Source organism: Emys orbicularis, chromosome 5 (assembly GCF_028017835.1).
Source record: "Emys orbicularis isolate rEmyOrb1 chromosome 5, rEmyOrb1.hap1, whole genome shotgun sequence".
Classification (NCBI taxonomy): domain Eukaryota; kingdom Metazoa; phylum Chordata; order Testudines; family Emydidae; genus Emys; species Emys orbicularis.
Window position 1 is genome coordinate 23,749,741 of NC_088687.1, and position 21,225 is coordinate 23,770,965.

Genomic DNA, 21,225 nt, shown 5'->3' on the forward strand with positions numbered 1-21,225 from the left:
CTAACAGCCAGTAGGCTTTTAGCTCATGCGGTAGAGGCTCATGCACTAAGCTTCAGAGGTACCCGGTTCAATCCTGCCTGCCGACGACCACAGTCTGTCAGTGTTGCATGTACATTTGCTGTTGCTAGGCATGCAACTAAGGACACAGTACATGCACAACCAACTTCTTAGTTGTCAAACTGGGTATTCTGCACAAGCAACTTCCTAGTTTGCACACAGACTTGCATGAAGGCCTCAGTTCAGAGGACTATTTAAGTATGTTCTTAAGTTTATGTAAGTAAGCAGTCCTCCTGACTCCAGTGGAACTACACACAAACATCTAACTTTAAGCATGTGAAAGTCACTTGCTGCATCAAAGCCTAAATGCACTGACATTAATCAACTCAAGTAACCAATAAAAACCCTTATGAGGTTATTCAAAGCTCTCATGTTACTGCTACATACAAATTTAACATCATCATCACAAAAGGGCCATAAAACTGATATGCCATTTAGTTCCAGCCACTTGTTATTCAGGACAACAAACTAATTCTCTTTAATTATAAACAGGTTTTAACTAAGGCCCAAATATGCAACTGTCAAAACAATTTCATTATTTTAATTCTTGGTTACCATTCTAAAAAGTTCTAAAGGAATCTGTTCATTTATGAACTGGTAAATTTTCAGCTAAATGAATCCTTGCCGTCTTTATCCTCACTATAGTTTGAAAGTTTAAGGTTATATGTGATCTTCTATTTGTTTACTTTTTTAAAAAAATTGTATCAGTCCAATATTTTTTCCAAAGGAAGTCGTCCTTTAAAAAAGGATCGCCTTTGCCCCCAATTAAACAAAGTACTTAAGCACATGCTTAAATACAAGTCATATGAGATCACTCATATGCTTAAAGTTAAACACACGCTTCAGTACTTTGCCAAATCAAGGCTTTTGTTTCTATATCATGGCACTTTCTCATTTATTGGTAACTTGTGAATGGATTTCCTTACTGTTTGTATTTAGCAGCAGAATACTGGCCCCAGTGCACCGGAGGAACCTTTCTGTCAAGGCTGTATCCCTACTTTGAACTTTAGGGTACAAATGTAGGGGCCTGCATGAAGACTTCTAAGCTTAACTACCAGCTTAGTTCTGGTTTGCTGCCACCATCCCAAAGCTAATTCCCTTTCCAGGGTAGCCTTGAGAGACCTTCACCAATTCCCTGGTGAATACAGATCCAAACTCCTTGGATCTTAAATAAGGAGAAATTGACCCTTCCCCCCTCCTTCCTTTCACCAACTCCTGGTGAATACAGATCCAAACCCCTTTTGGATCTTAAAACAAGGAGAAATTGACCCTTCCCCCCGCTTTCCTTTCACCAACTCCTGGTGAATACAGATCCAAACCCCCTTTGGATCTTAAAACAAGGAGAAATCAATCAGGTTCTTAAAAAGAAGGCTTTTAATTAAAGAAAAAGGTAAAAATCATCTCTGTAAAATTAGTATGGAAAATAACTTTACAGGGTAATCAAACTTAAAGAGCTCAGAGGACCCCCCTCTTCTGTCTTAGGTTCAAAGTACAGCAAACAAAAATAAACACTCTGGTAAAAGGTACATTTACAAGTTGAGAAAACAAAGTAAATCTAAGACGCCTTGCCTGGCTTTTACTTACAATTTTGAAATAAGAGAGACTTGTTTAGAAAGATGGGGAGAATCTGGATTGACGTCTGGTCCCTCTCAGTCCCAAGAGCGAACAACCCCTTAAACAAAGGACACACACAAAAGCCTTTCCCCCCCCAAGATTTGAAAGCATCTTGTCCCCTTATTGGTCCTTGGGGTCAGGTGTCAGCCAGGTTACCCGAGCTTCTTAACCCTTTACAGGTAAAAGGATTTGGAGTCTCTGGCTAGGAGGGATTCCATAGCACTGTACACAGGAGAGCTGTCACCCTTCCCTTTATAGTTATAACAATGGCACTTTCTCATTTATTGGTAACTTGTGAATGGATTTCCTTACTGTTTGTATTTAGCAGCAGAATACTGGCCCCAGTGCACCGGAGGAACCTTTCTTACCGCACTATCCATAGGCTCCTAAGACTGTCCATTGGCGATAGCATGAGCTTTCAATTGACAGTGTGGTCATAGACGTTTAAAGGAAAGTTATTTTTAAAGCATAATTGAAATATTCCAAGTCTAGCTTTCCCTCCCACACCCTTTGTTAGACACTTGCAGTGAAAGGGAAGATTCCTCATATCACGATTCTATCTCTGCATCTTCTTGATTTTGATTTTAAAGGATTAAGACTGACTATCTTCAGCATTTCCTACCCAGATAAAAGATTCTTTAGAATAAGTGTTATCATCTGTGTCCGTTCAAGAGATACTGGCTGAACTATCACCATAGCAACACAAAGAGGCCTTGAAAACTTGCACTGAATGTCAATACATCATTTAAAAAAAAGGTTTTATTACTACAAATTTAAACAATGGATCCATGTTATGTTCTAGACCAAATGTGTTTACAAATCTGGTAGGGAGGGAGGGAAGGAGGCATAGGAGAGGGTTGGAGACCGCCTACTTTCATTCTGATTATTAACTTTTGCTGAGAAAAAAATAATCCTTTGCTGCATTGCACAGTGTGCTGTGGAGAAGGAGGGGAAAGGATTCACAGAAAGTAGCTTCTTATTACTCACTTAACATTGATACCATGCTTCATCGAGGACAGACCATAGGAGAAGTCACAGCCCTTACCCTAAGGAGATGATAACTTCCTCCCCTACCAAATGCATCTGGCACAAGAGCAGAGCAATGTGTATTCTTGGCACTCCCCCAGCCTCAAGAGAGCATGGTTAGATGCCAGAGCATAGTTAAAGCCCTCAGCCCCACTCTATAACTGTAATTAGTACCATGTAATAGGGATTGGGGCATATTGTTCTTTTTTTTCCCCTTCTCGGTGAAGCAGAGGATATCACCCCCAGAACTTTCTGAGCAATGACTCCTTATTGCCAGCAAGAAGGCCTAGGAGTCTGTGCTCAGCTGCTGCCGCTCTCTAACCAAGTTCTTAACAAATGTACTTTTAGTGAGGGCAGGATTTTGCCTACTGCGTGCAAATCAGATATGATCTAATAATTCCCCAGGTGTGCTTAATGAACAGCTTTCTAATTAAATATTTATGAGCTCCTCCAAAACAAAAATCATTGGGGGGGAGTGAGATAAAATTGGTCTTTTTTCCCCCCTAGTGCCACTGTATGTTGACTTAGGAGCTCTTCAAAGAATTTGAACTTTCCTGCTACCTCTTCTGGCATGTTCATTTGCTGCTTACAGTAATTAAGATAAACAAATACCATATATTATTTAAAAACGTTAAGCACTTTTGTTCCCAAGACATAACAACAAGGTTAACCAAACATTAGGCAGTTCAAACTAAAGGCCTATTTTAGTTGGTTCCACTTTTTGTTTTTGTGTTGGATGGCTGTCATGAGGTTGTTTTGTTTTGTTTTTGGTAATTTTGGGTTTCTTGCATGATTTCCAGGTAAGTTTCCTGATTTTTTTCCTTCCAGTGTGTTGGAGTATGTAATGATTTCTTGTTTGAGCTAGTCCCTTCTGGAATATGTGAGGTTCAGGAGGTGGTTCTGCATATTTGGAACTGTAGGTTGTGGCCAGATGGATCTAGATGGTGAGTCCTCTGGGGATGGTATTTTGTTTCTTGTATTTCCTCAGGAAGTAGATGACATGGTTAAGTTTCGCCTCCTTTTTCTTCATGTTGTGGAGTTTCCATTTTACACAGCAAAATTCAATATCTTCCACTGTTTGCAGTGTTGTTGCAGCTGTGTAAGTCCCAGGATATTAGAAAGATAAGGTAGATGAGGTAATATCTTTTATTGGACCAACTTCTGTTGGTGAAAAGACATGCTTTTGAGCTTACACAGCAGTTTTCAGGATCCGTGAAAAGTACTGAGTGTCACAGCTAAACACAAAGTGGAACAGATCGTTTAGGATAAGGAGTTAACACATATTGTAAAAAGCAACAGAGAGTCCTGTGGCACCTTTAAGACTAACAGATGTATTGGAGCATAAGCTTTCGTGGGTCTGACCAAGTGGGTATTCACCCACGAAAGCTTATGCTCCAATACATCTGTTAGTCTTAAAGGTGCCACAGGATCTCTGTTGCTTTTTACAGATCCAGACTAATACGGCTACCCCTCTGATACTTGAAACATATTGTAAGAGACCAATCAAGGATCACCCACACTTACTTACACAGATCCAGTAACCACCCCGAACACACCAAGAAATCTCGTCTACAACCAGGAACTCAGAACATAATCCAAGGAAAAAGTCTGAGATACATACCTTAGCATACTTAAAACCACCTTCACCAAACAAGGACACTCCATCCAAGAAGTAGATTGCATCATGAAATGAGCACCCAAATACCTCGAATAAACCTGCCTTAATACAGAAAAAACAACAACCTCCAAATGCAACCCCCCTAGATACCACCTACCACCCACACTGGTATCATTAAACCCCATATTCTTTCCTGAACCCCCTCTTCCGACCTTCAAACAGCTCACCAAGCTCATCATTAGAAGCAAGCTCCCCACAGATCAGGACACACCAACTGAAAGTGGCACCAGACCCTGCCAGAACAACAGATGCAAAACCTGAAGACATATCTTCACGGTTCAAATGATAACCCCCACAACACACCTTTCAAGATCCATAGGTCCTACACATGCCTATCACAACATGTGGTGCACCTCATCAAGTGCACTAAATGTCCTAACAACAACTATTTGGGTGAAAGAAGACAATCACTATCCTCTTGAACGAACTCACACAGAAAAATGATGAAAGACAAAAACACTGCATCACCTGTGGGCGAACCCTTTTCACAAAAAGATCACTTCATATCTGACCTCTCAGTCCTTGTCCTCAAAGGAAGACTGCACATCATCTTAAAAACATCAGTCTGGGAGCTTAAATTCATAACTTTGTGAGATACGACAAATCGTGGACTGAATAGAGACTCTGGATTTGTGGCCCATTACAACAATCCATAACCCATTAATTCCCTCTTTTGTCCTATGACAGCAGAGGTGTTAACTGCCCACTTCACCTTGAATGGTCTCTTACAATATGTGTTAAGTCCTTATGCTGAGCAATTTGGTCTACCTTGTATTTAGCTGTGACACTCTGAGTGCCTTTCCCAGACCTGAAGAAGAGCTCTGTGTAAGCTCAAAATCATGTCTCTTTCACCAACAGAAGTTAGCCCAATAAAAGGTATTACCTTACCCATCTTGTCTTATTTATATTATTACACATTTTACTTGGTACTTATATATACAGAGCATCCGTTCCTAGCCTTAAAAACATATAGCATACTTTCCCATTAAATATGTTCACTTTATGGTCTTCTCAACAAGACCATTTTTATAGCCATGTTTGCACCTCTGTCATACCACACTACTGCCTCGCATCATTATTGGGGAGCACACCCTCTTTCAACAGTATTTGGTTATTTATTCCAATTTTATTTACATCTACACACACCCAAAAACATTTTCAGAAAGACGCACAGAAAGTGTACACCCAAGATACTGTTAAATAGACTAACTCCTACATTCTATTCAGCAAACATCATCTATAGTTTAGTAATCCCTGATTTTACAATCTAAAGCCTTGAACCCCCAAGCTGCTCCATATAAATGGAATCATCCATCCATGCAGAGTTGAAATGAAGTCAGTGTGGTTCTGTATGGCGACTGGAGCCTGACAATGCAAAGCCAGTTTGCAGGCTTGGCATCTAAGAGGGACACAAACAGAAGACACACTGGGATATTTAAATGCAGGAAAACATTACTGGGTTTGGGTTTTTCCCCCAATTCTAAATTCTTTATTAGTGGCCCTCATAGAAAAAGCAAATTTTAAAGAAGATGTTGAATGAAAAGAGGGTCATAGTTTAATGAATGGGGATGGAAATGATGTTCGTGTAGACAATAGCGTGAAAAAAATGTATGGAGATAGGAGAAAGAAATGAAAGGGGCATTAAGAATGGTGCTCCACAACACTCAGCCATTACGCCTTAATCCTCCCAGTAAACTGTAGCCTTGTATTTTATTTCAAGTGAATTTAATAATGTTGTATTACACCACCATGGGGTTCGGCTCTGGTGGCTACAGTTTCGAGCTCAACAAAGTGAAAGCCACTTCTGATACCTGCTTCAGATTTAGAGTGTCTAGGAACACACAAAGACCAAGGATAGTGACCACACATACAAGTACACACAAGTACAAGATCTAGGCCATGTCTACACTAGCACTTATGTCAGCAAAACTTTTGTTGCTCAGCGGTGTGAAAAAACACACCCCTGAGTGACGTAAGTTTTGCCAGCATAAGCGCTCATGCGCACAGCGCTATGTCGGTGGGAGATGCTCTCCCGCCAACATAGCTACTGCCACTCATTCAGCTGGTATTATTATGTTGACGGTAGACTCTCTCCCACTGGCATGACGCGGATACACAAGCACTCTTACAGCAGCAGAGCTGTATCAGTACTGCTGTGCCACTGTACGCTTCTAAATATAGACATGGCTCTAGTCTGTTTTACAAGTTTTATTAAAGTTACAATTAAGGTTATGATTACCCAAGCATTTAAAAATCCTATAAAGACCTATGCACAAGTTACAAATATAGTTATACTGACTTCCTTAACAATATTCTTAGGGTCTGATGGATGCCTTACCAATTAATCATCAGGAGAGGGATGATTCCTGCTAGCATTTTCCTGTAAATAATTAATTTTACCTAATTTGAGAGCCCTCCTTTATCTTGTGATTATGACTACACTGACATTCTGTGCATTTGCACGGAGGTGTCCATTCACTTTTTCCTCATTTGTATTGTGTCCCCCAAGAATACTGGGGCACTCCATTTTTCATAGGTTCCTTTTATTCTCATTAGGAGTTACACAGATAGTGCACCCTGCGGTTAGAGCATGTGTTAGAAAAATGTGACTATCAGGTAACTTGTAATAAAAAGTTAATCTTGCCTTTAATTTTTCACAATATCACTCACTGGCAAATCTTTTCTCATAATTTTGTGGCATAATTCTTTGGTCACTTATGTCAAGGATTTCTTAAATCTATGGCCTAGTATTGCTAAACTGACATTTTACAGGCCTCAGCTTGTAGGTTTGCGATTCAGCCCTAATTACTTAGATACCTAATACACACTTATGTCTAAATACTAATCAATCTCATACTTCTATAATCCTACAATTTAAATCTATTTAGCATACAATGATTATATATGACATGACATGTTAGTTAATCATAACATCACACAATAAATGAATGATAAAATTAAGTAATTGGTTCCAAAGTGCTTTGAAAATTTCAAGATAATTTACTGAAATCTTAATCAAAGATATGCTCAGCAGTTCTGGAGATGTGTTTCCCTCCTGCCCCCTGTATAGTCTGGGAGATGTATTGTTACAAATATACTAATCAAGTGATAGTATTTGCTTTCGATTCATGTGGATACATTCAAATATGTTTCAGCAGTCACAGTGCAAGAGATGCACATTTTGAAGTATGCAAATCTCTACAGTATCAGAGGTCAGAGCTTGTTACTGAGACCCGTGTGTGCATGAGACCAGAGACATTTATATGATTGCCAGGGTGCTTTTGAAAACATCGCCAGTGTGTTTTTAAAGGGGGGAAAAAACAGACTTGCTAATATCAATTAGGTGAAGGAAAAAGTCAACCAGGAAGCATCATTCACTCCTTGAGCACATACGGAAATTGCCTTAGACCAAATCCACAAGAGATTACAAAGGCGAAACTGCAGATCATATTAGTAGTGGAGAAGGTAGTACAAAGAACACTGCAGGTTTGCCTCTCAGTGGAGAGAAAATACAAATTTACTGTAGTGTTTCAGCCTGAATACTCTAGATCCCAGTTCAAAACTTTGAGTCCTAAAACCTTCTTCAAATACTTCGTATTCAGAGAGGTACAGAAGGATATGATGCAGAATCATGTTCCTAAAATACTATTACACACTATATAAAAATATGTTCCAATATTTGACTGAATGTAATAATAGCAAAAGTAATGTCTATGATGTAGCTAATCATTTAATTATAGATAGACTCACAACAAATGATTTATCTCAAAAGTGGAATACATATTACAGTTGGATTCAGGCCTGAGCCATGGAGTTCAGATCTTAATCTGTATCTGAATTCAAACTGCCTATGTAGGTTAGAAGGAATGGGGATGGACAGACTTCAGATCTGGTGTCGTGGGTCAGATCTGTTACTAGTTGCAATAAAATAAAAAGAGCGCAAATATTTCTAAGTTTGATCCTGACTTACCACATTTGAATCTAGGTTGAGGACCTGATTTCTAACTTCTTAACCTTTCAAAGTTTGCAAGTGTTCAGACTAAGGTTTTGTGGAAATAGAATTTCTGATAATAAATATCCAAAATTAAGTTTCCTTACTGCTAGCTGAACTGAAGATAAGGACTTTAATGCAGCCCGAAGATCTATCCTTGAGTAATGATGGTTGATACTATAGAATCCTAAATTATTTTTAAAATTACTTTGTGCATTTTAAAATGTATGGCCTACAATTTTAACTGCAGTGCTTTGTCACTGCACAAAGTATTTTCTTCTTTTCATTAAAAATGTGTCTTTTCCATTCTCCAAGGACTCAATTGTTAAGGAACAACCATCCTGCCTGGTATTTCAAGATAAATGCTGCTACCCATGCTGTGGTTATGATTCTCATCCAAAGCAGTGGTGCAAGATATCAAACTACAGTCTGTTTAATTTAATAGGATTTACTTGGAAGCCCACTACTACACTCCTGAAGCTGCCATCAGACCTTACATCAAAGCAGTAAAACAGTCACTGAAAAATACTGAAATATCGAAGTAGAGCAAAGCTTTTAGGAATGAGTGGTCTTTATACTATCAATTACTGAATAGAAAGATTATGCAAGTATTAAGAATTATTTATATAGAAATAAAAAACCGTAATAAAACTCTTTAAAAATCTATTTCCTGGGATATGAATGTCCGTTGCCTACCTCACACTGAAAAACCACCTCATTACCACAACCACTGGAAGGTGTTTACTGTTAAACAAAAGAAACTTACCCAGGCTCAGGCCAATTTCTGCCCTCAGCTATACCATCATAAATCTTGGTGAAGTGGAAAGGAATTGCTCATGCATATCTAAGGGCACAATTTGGTTTTGCTGCTTTAATTGCAATGGAAATGAATATTTTAACAATTCACTCACCGTTTGGCCACATCAGGCATTTTTGGCTCTTCTTTTTTCTTTGCTTCCCCAGGTGGTTCTATAGGTGTAAGTACTACGGCAGCACAGGAGACTATGGACTGATATGAATCTTCCCGGCAAACTGTGAAGATAAAATACTTTGAGTATTACAAAGCACACTCGATGTCAGTTTAAAATTTATATAATCGTCAATTGACATTCACAATATGATGAAAAAAAGAAACACCACAACACTACATTGCATACCTGACTACACAGCATCTCAATATAAGGGTTATTGTAATGAGCCCCACCCAGCATAGACACACTGATGCTACAAGATTACTTTAAGTCAGCAATGGGGTAGCGTTTCAAGGAAAGGGTTATGGCAGGCTTAGAACCTAGAACTAATTGGTATATGGGCTTGATCCAGCACCCATTAAGTCTTTCCATTGAATGCAGTAGGTTTTGGATCAGGCCCTCCAATACATCCTTGTGGGCTACCTAATTTATCTTCATTGCTGAGCTTCTCAGGAGTAATGGAGCAAAACTCTTGTGACCAATTTGCATGGAAACAGGCCACTGAGAATATATTTATGATCCTATTGGTGGGATATGCCAATATTTTATTGTCTCTGAAAAGTTCTCCGAAATTTTGCTACCTGTTTATCAAGGAGTCTCTCTTTGTTCTGGCATTCTCATCATCTAGGGGTAAATCTAGGATTCCTGGGATATGAATGTCCGTTACCTATAATCTAGGATATTGTAAAGCAAGAGTGGACAGTTGATGTTGAATAACAATATAGAAAATAATCCCACAGATTATTTTCTATATTGTTATTCAACATCAACTGTCCACTCTTGCTTTACAATATCCTCATGGAAAATCCAAGACTGTAGTGAAATTCAGCATGTATTTAATCAAGTAACACATAATAGTCAATATTAAAAAGAATTATAAGGCATTGTAAGTGTTTCAAATAGAATAAATTCTTCATTTTAATGAATACATTTGCAATTAAACATGGGCTGGCCTCAACCTGAGCATCACCAAGTGGCCAAATGTCATTCTACGTCATTCTGCCTCTGTTACCCCTCTCTTCAGGGCCCTTTAAGAACTGATTGTCCACACGTAGTTCAAACAAGCTCTCTCTTGGAGTCTACTTTATTGAGTCCTCTGGTCCTCTAGGCCAGTGGTCTCCAAACTTTTTTGATAGCGCACCCCATCAGTAAAAAAATTTTGAGCACGCACCCCCTGCTGCGCCGAAGCAAAAAAACCAAACTGCCGCGCACCCCCAAGGATCCTCTCGCGCACCCCACTTTGGAGACCGCTGCTCTAGGCCTTAAGGCCAGTTCACTGTCTGCCTGCTGATTAACAAAGCACAAGCTCACGCAGTCTTTGGCCCAGCTGGCCATCACAAGTCTCTTCCCTGCTTGGACAGGGTCTCCCCAAGGCCTCCCTGCTTGAAGAGCCTTCTCCCAATCTCTCCTGCTTCTTCAGCTTTTTCCCTGCTGATTCAGGACCTGCAGAAGCCTTCTTGCTCCCTGCAGTATCTACAGCCATAGCTGCAATCTCCTTGCCTTCCCCCCTTTACTGCAACTTCCTGCATTGTTTTTTACATGCGGATCACTTGATGCAACCCAGGTGTGTCTCATCCGGTAACCAGGGCTGGCTTATCCCATGGTCTCCAGCCCATGAGCATCCATCCCTTTGTGATGTAATGAGCGAAAAGCTTTGTTCTCTCATTCTCTGCCTTTTATAATCTTCCCCGGCTCTAGTGGCTAGATTGCTACCTCAAAATCCAGTCCAATTAAGGGACAGTGGATAGTGAATAACTGTGCTGGCCCAGGAGCAGGACAGGGACCTAACTGTGATTCTGAGAAGAACAATTCGGATGCCTTATTCCATGGTGGAAGTATGCTGCATCCAGGGCCGGCGCAACCCATTAGGCGACCTAGGCGGTCGCCTAGGGCACTAAAATTTGGGGGGCGGCGACCGCGGCGGTATTTCGGCGGCGGGACCTTCCACCACCTCTGTGGGGGTGACATTTCGGGGCGGGACCTTCCGCCGCCTAGGGCGGCAGAAAAGCTGGCGGTGCTCCTGGCTGCATCAGCCCCTTTCCTGCCACAGATGACTGCCACCTCCACCATGGCTCCGTGATGGGATGGGACAGGAGCGCATGGTGCAGAGTCTTGGCTCCACCCTTTCATCTGTGCAGGAAGAGGAATAGCAGCTCTCCCCCATGCAGATGGTCTGGCAATGTGGGTAAACCACACAGAGGAATAAGGGGGATATTTACTGTCTTGTGCAGGCATGCAGCAGGGCTCATGACTTTCCTGAGTGATTAAACTGAACAGTACAGATGGCCCAGGCATGGGCAGAAATCCATGAGGTGTTGACAGGAAGAGAAGCTGTACATTAATCCTTAGTGGAATTCACGTAACTATTTTTGAATACACTTGACATCTTCCTGGATTTTTTATCCTTATATAATAAAATATTTGTGTCCCTTCTTGAGTCTGTCTAAACCACTGGAAACATAAACAGAACTAGTTTATAAAATGTCACTTCCATCTCTTCCTTAAAAGTGATGTCTATAACCTAGTCACTGTCCTATATATTGACCAACAAAAGAAGGCTGACTCCAAAGACAAGTTGCAGCCTATACTTCTCTATATACTTTATTTTATATCTGGGATATAAACTGTAGCTACGTACGTATAAACAAAGAGGCAAATATTGTGTGTGTGCGCACCTGTGCACTGCCAAATGCCCTCTCCAATACACATGCAAAAATAGGACAGTACTGGACCAAGCAACCATCTTTTGCTCTTATTTTATAACAGTAGACTGGGTGCCCTTCCAGCAGCTATAGTTTCATACTGTCATCTTGCAACTTGCAGAGTGAACATCCAGAGCTATCTGATCCCTATCTAAAGAACCTGCAGAGGATATTCTGCCTGATAATTTTGATCAATTAGTGTATTCTTATTCAAATAATCTTTTCTAGAAGAAGTTCATATGAGCGGACCAACTCCTGAAATCTGACTACTTTAGTTTAGTAGGCAAGTGGTTTACTGTGGTAGAATAACCTCCTTACACATATGGTTAAAGGTGAAGGTGAAGCCTCCTTAACCCTGCAGAGGTTTATTTGCCTGATCAAAATTTATTCTGAGTTTGGGACATTTGATCAACTGTTTCTTCTCCTTCCAACTTCACGCAGAGATGCAATGTTGGCATCGTTTCTCAAAGCAACTACATCACTACCTTGCTATCTTGAATCTCTGCACACCCAGCAGTACATCATTATGGTACAGGATAATTAACTAAAATGTCATGAAAAGGTGGCAACAAGGCAAGAAGCAATATTCATATCCTCTCCTCTTATTATCTGTTCATAAATTTCATTACAGAAATAAGAATATGCCTGACTGCAGGCTATCAGCTTTCATATAAGACTAATGGTGAAAGACTGCGTACTTTTTGAGGACATTTTGCTTTTACATTTTCCACTTCTTGTTTTCCTCTAACAAAGTCCCGTCCCCCCCGCCCCCCTTTATATGTACTGCTAGCATAAATAATCATCGGTGTAATAATTTTATATAGTACCTTTTTTCCTGAAGGATCCCAAAACACTTACAAACCTCAAGGGGTTTGTATACACATAGAGATTTAGCTGTCAGTTAACTATAGCCACTTCTGGGGTGAAACAAAATCTCTTTGCAGCACACTGGGATGTTACACAAGTTAAGCCATTTCCAACTGAAACTGCAGGAAGAATTTAGGTAAACAAAATATAATTACCTGAGTTGAAATTTAGCCAGAACACCCCAGTATAAATGCCCTCTCACTCTATTATTAAATTATTTGTTAAAGTAATTGCTTTATTCCGTTCTATTGTCGTACTGAGTTTTGTTTCTGCATGTATTACTGTATTTTATGGTGTAGATTTAGGATATGCTATTTTTGAAGCTGGGAAACAGTTCTATCAAATTATTTATGTGTATGTGCTTTAATGTTTATTCCCCTCTGTATGTTATGGTTCACTAGCCCTTACTAATGATACTTTTTTCCTGGTTATGTTAATACTGTTCTTGTTGGATTTGGTATGGAGAAAAATTTGTGAAATACTTACTTATTTTCAATTCAAATACTGATTCCAATTTGTACCACACCACATGAGTAACAAGTAAGGGCTTCCTGCCATCCATGAATAAGAAATATACCCATCGTCAAAAGTAGATGATTAGATTTCATATATTTCACTTCACTTATTATCAGCAAATAAGCAGGGCAGTAATAAATTCAGATACTTACACGTTTGAAAAAACAGTGAAATGTAGTGTCTGAATTTCCAAGCTCATGTACAGTTTTGGCTCACTGCCTAACTACGAGTAAGGTTCTATTCAACATGTGTACAGTATCAGACTCTGGCCCATTGGGAGAAATATACAGAGTAGCACTACTTCCGCCATATGTGGTGATTTTTTTCAACACCACATGTTTGTGTTACTATACTAATCACTAACTTGCTTCACAAGAGCTGGCCCTGGCCCTCTAAACAGAAATATTTAATATGAAATCTGAGATCCAGTTTTGCTCAATTTGTAGGATAGAAAAGATAATTGCTCTTTTAATTGCCTGCTAAATGCCAGGAAAGTGGTAACAAAATATGTGAAGGACATGCAAACTTTGTGGTTGGATTGGCACTAGATGTCTCATTAGCACATGTGCTTTTGCAAACCTCCAGAATTTGTTTGTCCTTGAAACCCATTCATTACAACAACTGAGCACGAAATCAGAGTTAAAGTATATAAGCAACTAATTTTATACTCTACATAACAATTCCTTTTGCTGTCAGCAACAGTAATATTTATTACCATAGAAATTGAAAAACTTCTGGCAAAATATCTTGTAAGTCACATACAAATGAGACAGTACTTGCTAAAAATGTTCTCTCCTTTTTTTCATAGTACAAGGACAGCTCTTGTAAACAAACTCATTATGACTGCAAAATCAAGAAAATAATGAGAAGAGCCTGGGTCCTCTTTATGGTCACTTAGGGTATGTCTACATTGCAATTAGATTCCCGCAACTGGCCCATACCAGCTGACTAGGGCTATGATGTAGATGTTCAGACTCAGGCTGCAGCCCGAGCTCCGGGACCCTCCTACCTCACAGGGTCTTAGAGCCTGTGCTCCAGCCCAGGCTCAAATGTCTACACCACAATTAAGCAGCCCCTTAGCCTGAGTCCCATGAGTCCAGGTCAGCTGGGCTGGCCAGCCACAGGATTTTAATTGCAATGTACATATATCCCCTGAAAAATATTAATGTACTTATTTTATAATAGGGAGCTTATATATATATGATATATATATATTATAAAATAAGTACATTAATATATTAATATGATATATATATGATAACCTCCTTATGAATATATGTCCACAGATTACTGAAACAGAAAAATACAGTCATTTCATGTCATGTACATCTCTTCTAACATTCTTCAACTTGTGCTGTAATGAAGTACTTACAGTTTTGTTGTAACCCCTGAAATTTCCTTTCAAATCTTGGGCCAGGTCACCACTATAATTTTACATCGGTATAGCTACATTACTCAGGGGTATGAAAAATCCACACACCCCAAGGTCATTGTCATAGTGACCTAACCCCTGATGTAGACAGCACTATGTTGACAGGAAGACTTCTGTTGACATAGCTACCACCTTTCACAGAGGTAGATTAACTACACCACTTCACTGAAGCATTTTAAGTGTAGACCTTGCCCTTGATGTTTAACAAGTAGCTCAGATATTTACTACTAGCTATTCTTGGCTCAGGTCAATCCTTGTTGGTTTATGTACACCCAGAAGATAATGTATTACCAGAGGAATATATTGTCTTTTCTTTTCAAGAACAACGAGAATTACTAACGTATCAGGTTTCTCTTAATTCATTAACTTTATTAATACAGAAGTTTTAATTCCCCTATTTAATAATGCCAATGGCCAGGAGTCATTAACATCTGACAGCTGTTCAATAACCTGTGTGAAAGTAGTGGCCTCAGTCCAGCTCTCAGTAGAAAGGTATCCAACAAAACAAAAACCACTACAAAAGGTACTAATTAGCATCATAGCTGGGATAATTGAATCATCATTAACTGGTCATAGAGGGTGAAATACACTCTCGCTGCCAGAGATGGTTCCTCCAAGGAAACACTAAAGCATATCAGTGGGACAGTACTCGGCAAGCTTATGCTGCCAAATATGATCTAACTAGTCTGAGGATAAACAGAGGGCTACCGTTCACAAATGCTAGATTCATTATAAACAGTTTTTAACATTAGAAAAGAGGCAGAATCAGGTTAGCATTGTTCAACAAAAAAATATGCTCCCTTGATACAAGAAACCAAGGGGTCTTTTCATGAAACTAATAGCAAGTATTACATATTTAGAAGACAAAGGAAAATTTTCAAACAATGTGTAGCTGACCTAGGAGATTCTGTGCAGGGGATCAGCGCCAAACAAGAGGTGCTGGATTTAAAAGAGCTGGATAATTAAAAGCATTGCACACGATGCATGCTAAAGTATGAATAATCAAGTATCATGGTTTGGAACATACACTGATTGCAGAGAGGTCCGGAAAGAATCCTTCAACCTCGATATCCACACAACAGGCTAGGTGAACTATATTGATTGATAACTTTTCCCTGAAACATCACGCATGGGTCACTGCCGAAGACAGGCCACTGAAGTATCAGGAACAATGTTTGAATCCAGCATGGAAAATCCTATGTGCCTGTTTATTACAGAATGCAGCAAAACAGTGTGATTACACTGTTTAGCACAATGGGACCCCAACTATCCCTGACTGTGGCCCCTAGGAGCCACCACAATACAAGTATTGATAATACAGCTTCTTCACTATTTTTTTCCCCCCAGTCATGGTAAGACTCAGGAAAGGACCTTAATATTTGAGCCTACTAAATGTATATATAATTAAAGATAGGTAAGAGCTGTAACACCCCAGGCTACTAACCACTGATTATTCAACGCAGCAACTCAGACTGATGTTCAGAGCTTAACTAATACCACCGAGAATGAGAGATTTTTGCTACTCATTAAAGTGATAAGTCCATTTATATATGTATACTTTCTGTGATGCTCACCACTTTCATTCCACATAAAGCTTCACCCGCATCTCTTTGCCTCTTATTAAATTCCCCCATTTATAGTCTCTGTGGGGGCAATATATGCTTGCCTGGCCAAATTTCTCTATACAACAACCAGTAAAAGAAACCTGCAAACCTAATGAATGCTGAATACCACGAGAACAAGACGCAGAGACATCATGCTAGGGTTACCGTACGTCCGGGTTTTCCCAGATATTTCCTCTTTTTTTGATCCTCCACCCTCTCTCCAGGTGAATTTTTCAAATAAGAGGAAATGTCTGGGATTTTTGCAGAGCAAACATTGCAGCTCAGAAAAAAGCTGGCTCCATGTCTCAACTGGTCCCTTTCCAGCAGCCACAGCTGCCGGATCCTACCCACCCAGGCCCAGGCTCCCAGCCCTGAGAATCGGGCGAGGCAGGAAAGCGCTGATGGACAGCTGGCTCTGCGTCCTGGGCCTGCCACCATGACAGGGAGTGACACTGCCCCCCACCTCGAGAGTGAGGCCATGGGTACCCCCTCCAGTACCCCCAGGTCCCCCTCGAAGTATACACACATCCCTCCAACACCCAACAAAAAACCCCTCCAGCACCCCTCAACTGTCTGCCCCCACCATTCCCCCTGACCCTCCCAGTAGTGTCCTCTTTTTGGGAACCTGAAAGATGGTAACCCTACATCACACCACCCTTCACCTACCCTGTGGAATGTTGATCTGAAATGTGGGGAATGCAGTTCCAAAGCCGTTTTGGTTCCCCTCTTAATGCACTTCTTTTTATGAAGTGAGGAATGGGGGCATGAAGGGGATTTTAATGGGGTAAGCTTTCTGTTATTCCAAAATAATTTGGAAGTGTTACCCTTCCTCTCTGATGAAGGTGATTCCTTATTTTCAAAAAGTGTAACAGAACCCATGTCTACTAATCACCAAGTGCACGTGCTCCATTTAGCTGTCTGATGAAAAGTAAACGCCAGGGAATATATTGCTGCAGCTCAGTGGTGGCACCTGGCAGGGCTCCTGCCCTTTTTTCAAGATGAACAGGATAAAGATCCACCCTGGTCCTCCCCACTTGTAGGGTCACTCTGGGCTACAGGAGAAAGACACTTTCCTGAGGCCTATGGGAAAGGGGCTAAATTGGTATCTAGATTAACAGATGTGTCTCTAACATTTGATTGATGTTATTTTGCAATTGCGAAACAGGCTGCAATCGTATAATTAAAAACTCGATTGTAATGCATATGCACGAGAAAGAAGAGTTGAGGTTGGATGCACCAAGAGAGAAGTTATAAATAGCAAAAGAATATGAACGATAGTCCTTAAATTTATACCATGCTAGTGTGTGCTTGAAGAAAGACCAAAAGGGACTGTGCCACTTTGTTATTAGTATAGTTGGAAGGAACTATATGAATAATTGCTACGCTTTCTACCATCAATAGGGTATATGATACGCAGGCAGAATGACACAAGATAGTTGTTCCTAAAATTCAGATGGGGAGCTACTGCATTTTTTTTTCACTTGAATTATTCAGTTATTGAGGAGTAGGAATGAAAAGCATAGGGGGGAGCATTTAAAAGAAGCAATCCTGGCCACCCGACCAGGAGCTGTTGGTATTAGAGTAATTTCATAAGAGATGAGCTTGTGACCCCAAGTAGTCTGTTAATTCTGGCAACCCTGATAAGAACTGTGGTTAATTTATCCAATGAAGCGCTTTGTTGATTAACATTTCTTTAATTAGAAGAAAAGCTATGCTAATTCAATCTGTCTCTTGTTAGTTCTTTTCACCAAATAAAACCTGAACTCTATAACTAAAATGTTAAATAACAGGGTGAACCTCAAAAGTTCTGGATTTTCATTTGTATAGACCGGGGTGGCCAAACTTATTGACCTTCCGAGTCGCATATGACAATCTTCAGAAGTTCAAGAGCCAGGGCACACCGACCAGGGCTCGGGGCTTCAGCACCGAAGGAGGCACCTGCTGGGGCTTGGATCTTCAGCCTTGCTCTTGCTGAAGCCCCGAGCACCAGCTCGTGCACTCTGTGGGGCTGAAGCCTTAAGACACCCAACCCCACTGGGCAGAAGCCCCTACCCTACCATCCCACTGCAAAGCTGAGGTCCCCAACTCCCCTCCACCCCAGTCTGGTAGGTGGAGAATGGGGTGTGGGGGTCCACAAGCCACACTTGAACTGTAAAAGAGCTGCATGTGGCTCGCGAGCCACGGTTTGGCCACGCCTGGTATAGACACTCAAAATGATGCTCCTTCTCTAGATCTCTTGCACAATGGAAGTCCTTGTCAGAACAAACTCTCTCCCAAATTCTCTAATTCTGGTTTCAGATTAAGCCAGGGGGAGAAAAAACAAACAAACCCAAGACCTTTACAGCAATATTTTGATACCTGAGCTTGCAGTCTTCCCCAAAGTGAATAAAAGTGCAGGGGGGGGAAAGTTAAGAGAAAAAAATTCAAAATCTCAGAAAACCTTCAGTTCTGATTCGCATTTTGAAGGACAATGTCTCTGGGTTCTTATTCTAGTGAACTTGTTAACATTATTTTAAAATTATCTGAGTTACTTGCACACTAGTGCATTGTGGTATACAAGAGAAAGGTTTGAGCACCACTTCAGGGAGTGTGAGGTCCGGAAAGGGCACCACAACATCAAAGTGTGCCTTTTCAACATGCTCAGCATTTTTTAGGTGCCGGATCACTTTGATTTAAAAGTCAATTTTACAGAGCTTGCAGTCCCCTTTATAATTCCATTTTGATTTTTCAAATCTCGATCCTACTTTGCGACTACAAACAACTGGTCCTCTTCACCCATTCCTTAGATTCCTGAGTAGCCAGATCTATTTTTTTCATAAATTTAGAGATATCACCTACCCTAAGCGCCTTGGCAAAATCCAAGTACAATTTCAATTGAACAATCTCCTTCTCAGCCCTGGACACACAACAAAATCTCTCTGTTGTACTCTGCATCATTAAGCCTTAAAGCCTGGGAGCTGGTGCTTAAAGCTGTGGGAAAGGTCACCGCACTTGGGGATGAATACACTTTTCACCAGCCTACTTATGTAAGTAAAGAATATGCTGTACATCCCCTGCTGCTGCAGACTAGATTTGATTTAGACCTTGGGAAAAAAAGGAAATAAATATATATCCATACTGTTACTAGTTCTATGCTTACTCTAGCCCCTCTTATCCCTCAGACCACTGCTACATTTCAAAATATCAGCCAAATGAATGCCTAGAAGAATGGAACTATATGTCCATAGCCCCCAAAGGGTTAGTTGTAATAATTCTGCAATAAAACCACAGGGCCAAGTCTTAAACACAGCGTAGTCACAATCAGAACATTTGTAATAGCTACAATTAGAGGTCCATTACTGGCAAATGAATTACATCCTATCAGCTTCATGTGTTTTCCACCTTTTTCATAGTAGTCATAAAGGCTGCACTTGTATCTCCTTTGTGTTATCTAGACTGGAGCCCAAGTGAGAAGATTATGCAACTCAGCAATAATCAGAAAAGATGGCATTTTTATGACATGCTAGCAGTTCTGTAAAATCTCCTTCATCCTTGGAATTCATGGATGTCCAACAGCCTATCCAATAACACAGTGGCTTGTGGCAATCCATTTGCTGAAAGGCATAACTGAATCTAGGTTCCTAAAGTCTGCACTATACATACACAAAGTGAAAATAAAGTCAATATAAAATTAAGTTGAAAAGGTGGTAGTAAAACAAGTTTTTTCTTCTTAGCATAATGTTACTTTTAACAATGTTTTAAACATACTTCACTTCTTCCTAGTCACCCTCAACCAGAACGTTTAACAACATGTCATTACAACACTTTGTAAGAGAAGAAAACATACTTGGAACGTATTGGCATAATAAGATATAAAGAGTCATTTAAGCAAAAAAGCATTTATTCTTCAACTTTGTGCTGCTTAATATACCAGAAGTGTGTACAGAACACATTTCAATAAGATCTTGGGCCAGATTGATCTTGGAGTTTTATATTGCTGCCCCGTTACTGAGGTACATACTTCACTGAAGTCAGTGGAGTTATGACAAGTTTCACCATCTGAGGATCTATTTTATTCTTATATGTTTTTCTAGCCCTTTTATGTTGCTACTCTTTCAATATGAGAACCATATCAGGAAATGTTACAAATTTAGAAGGCCAAATAAATGGGAATCTCATACTGGTATTTGAAGAACTGGTGTTTGAAAATTAAGTACAAATTGAGTTTTCCAGCTGTAACTCTTTAACGACACCTACAATGTACTTCAAGTGTATCTATTCATACTTGACACTGCTCCTCAGACTTGGACTCTCTCATCTATAGTATTTGTTCTGCACTACTATAACAATTTTAAGTAGTTCAAACAGTTTACATATGAGTTGACAAATTCCCATTCAGTGTAGAAAATAAAACTGTGTTCTGCATATATGTAAGGAGTCAAAATCTGGCCGCACATGCATGCTTTATTCCTACTGACTTAAGTGCAAGTTGCTGCAAAACACCTGAAGACAGAATTTGGCCCAAAGACACTGAGGTGGAACATGTTTTGTGTCCATCCACTAGTCCTGCCCCTGAATTCATGAAGATGTAAAATGATTAAGTAAAAGATGTTTACTTAATCTAGGGTTGCCACCTTCCTAATTGTTGGTAACCAGACCCCCGAGACCCCTCCCCCTCCCCCATCTCTTTCCCCAGGTCCCGCCCCTGCCCCATCTCTTCCCCGCAAGGCCCAGCCCCCATCTCTCGCTCCTCTGCCTCCCTCCCCCATCACTCGCTGGATCGTCTCA

General features: G+C 40.2%; 1 protein-coding gene across 1 annotated transcript in view; it reads right to left on the reverse strand.

The window, feature by feature from the left end:
* CCSER1 (coiled-coil serine rich protein 1) overlaps positions 1–21,225 on the reverse strand; it is a 1,077,958-nt gene that overhangs the window by 799,918 nt on the left and 256,815 nt on the right. The window contains exon 5 of the mRNA XM_065405630.1: positions 9,278–9,398. Coding sequence (XP_065261702.1) covers positions 9,278–9,398 — 121 coding nt within the window. The remainder of the gene's footprint in view (positions 1–9,277; positions 9,399–21,225) is intronic.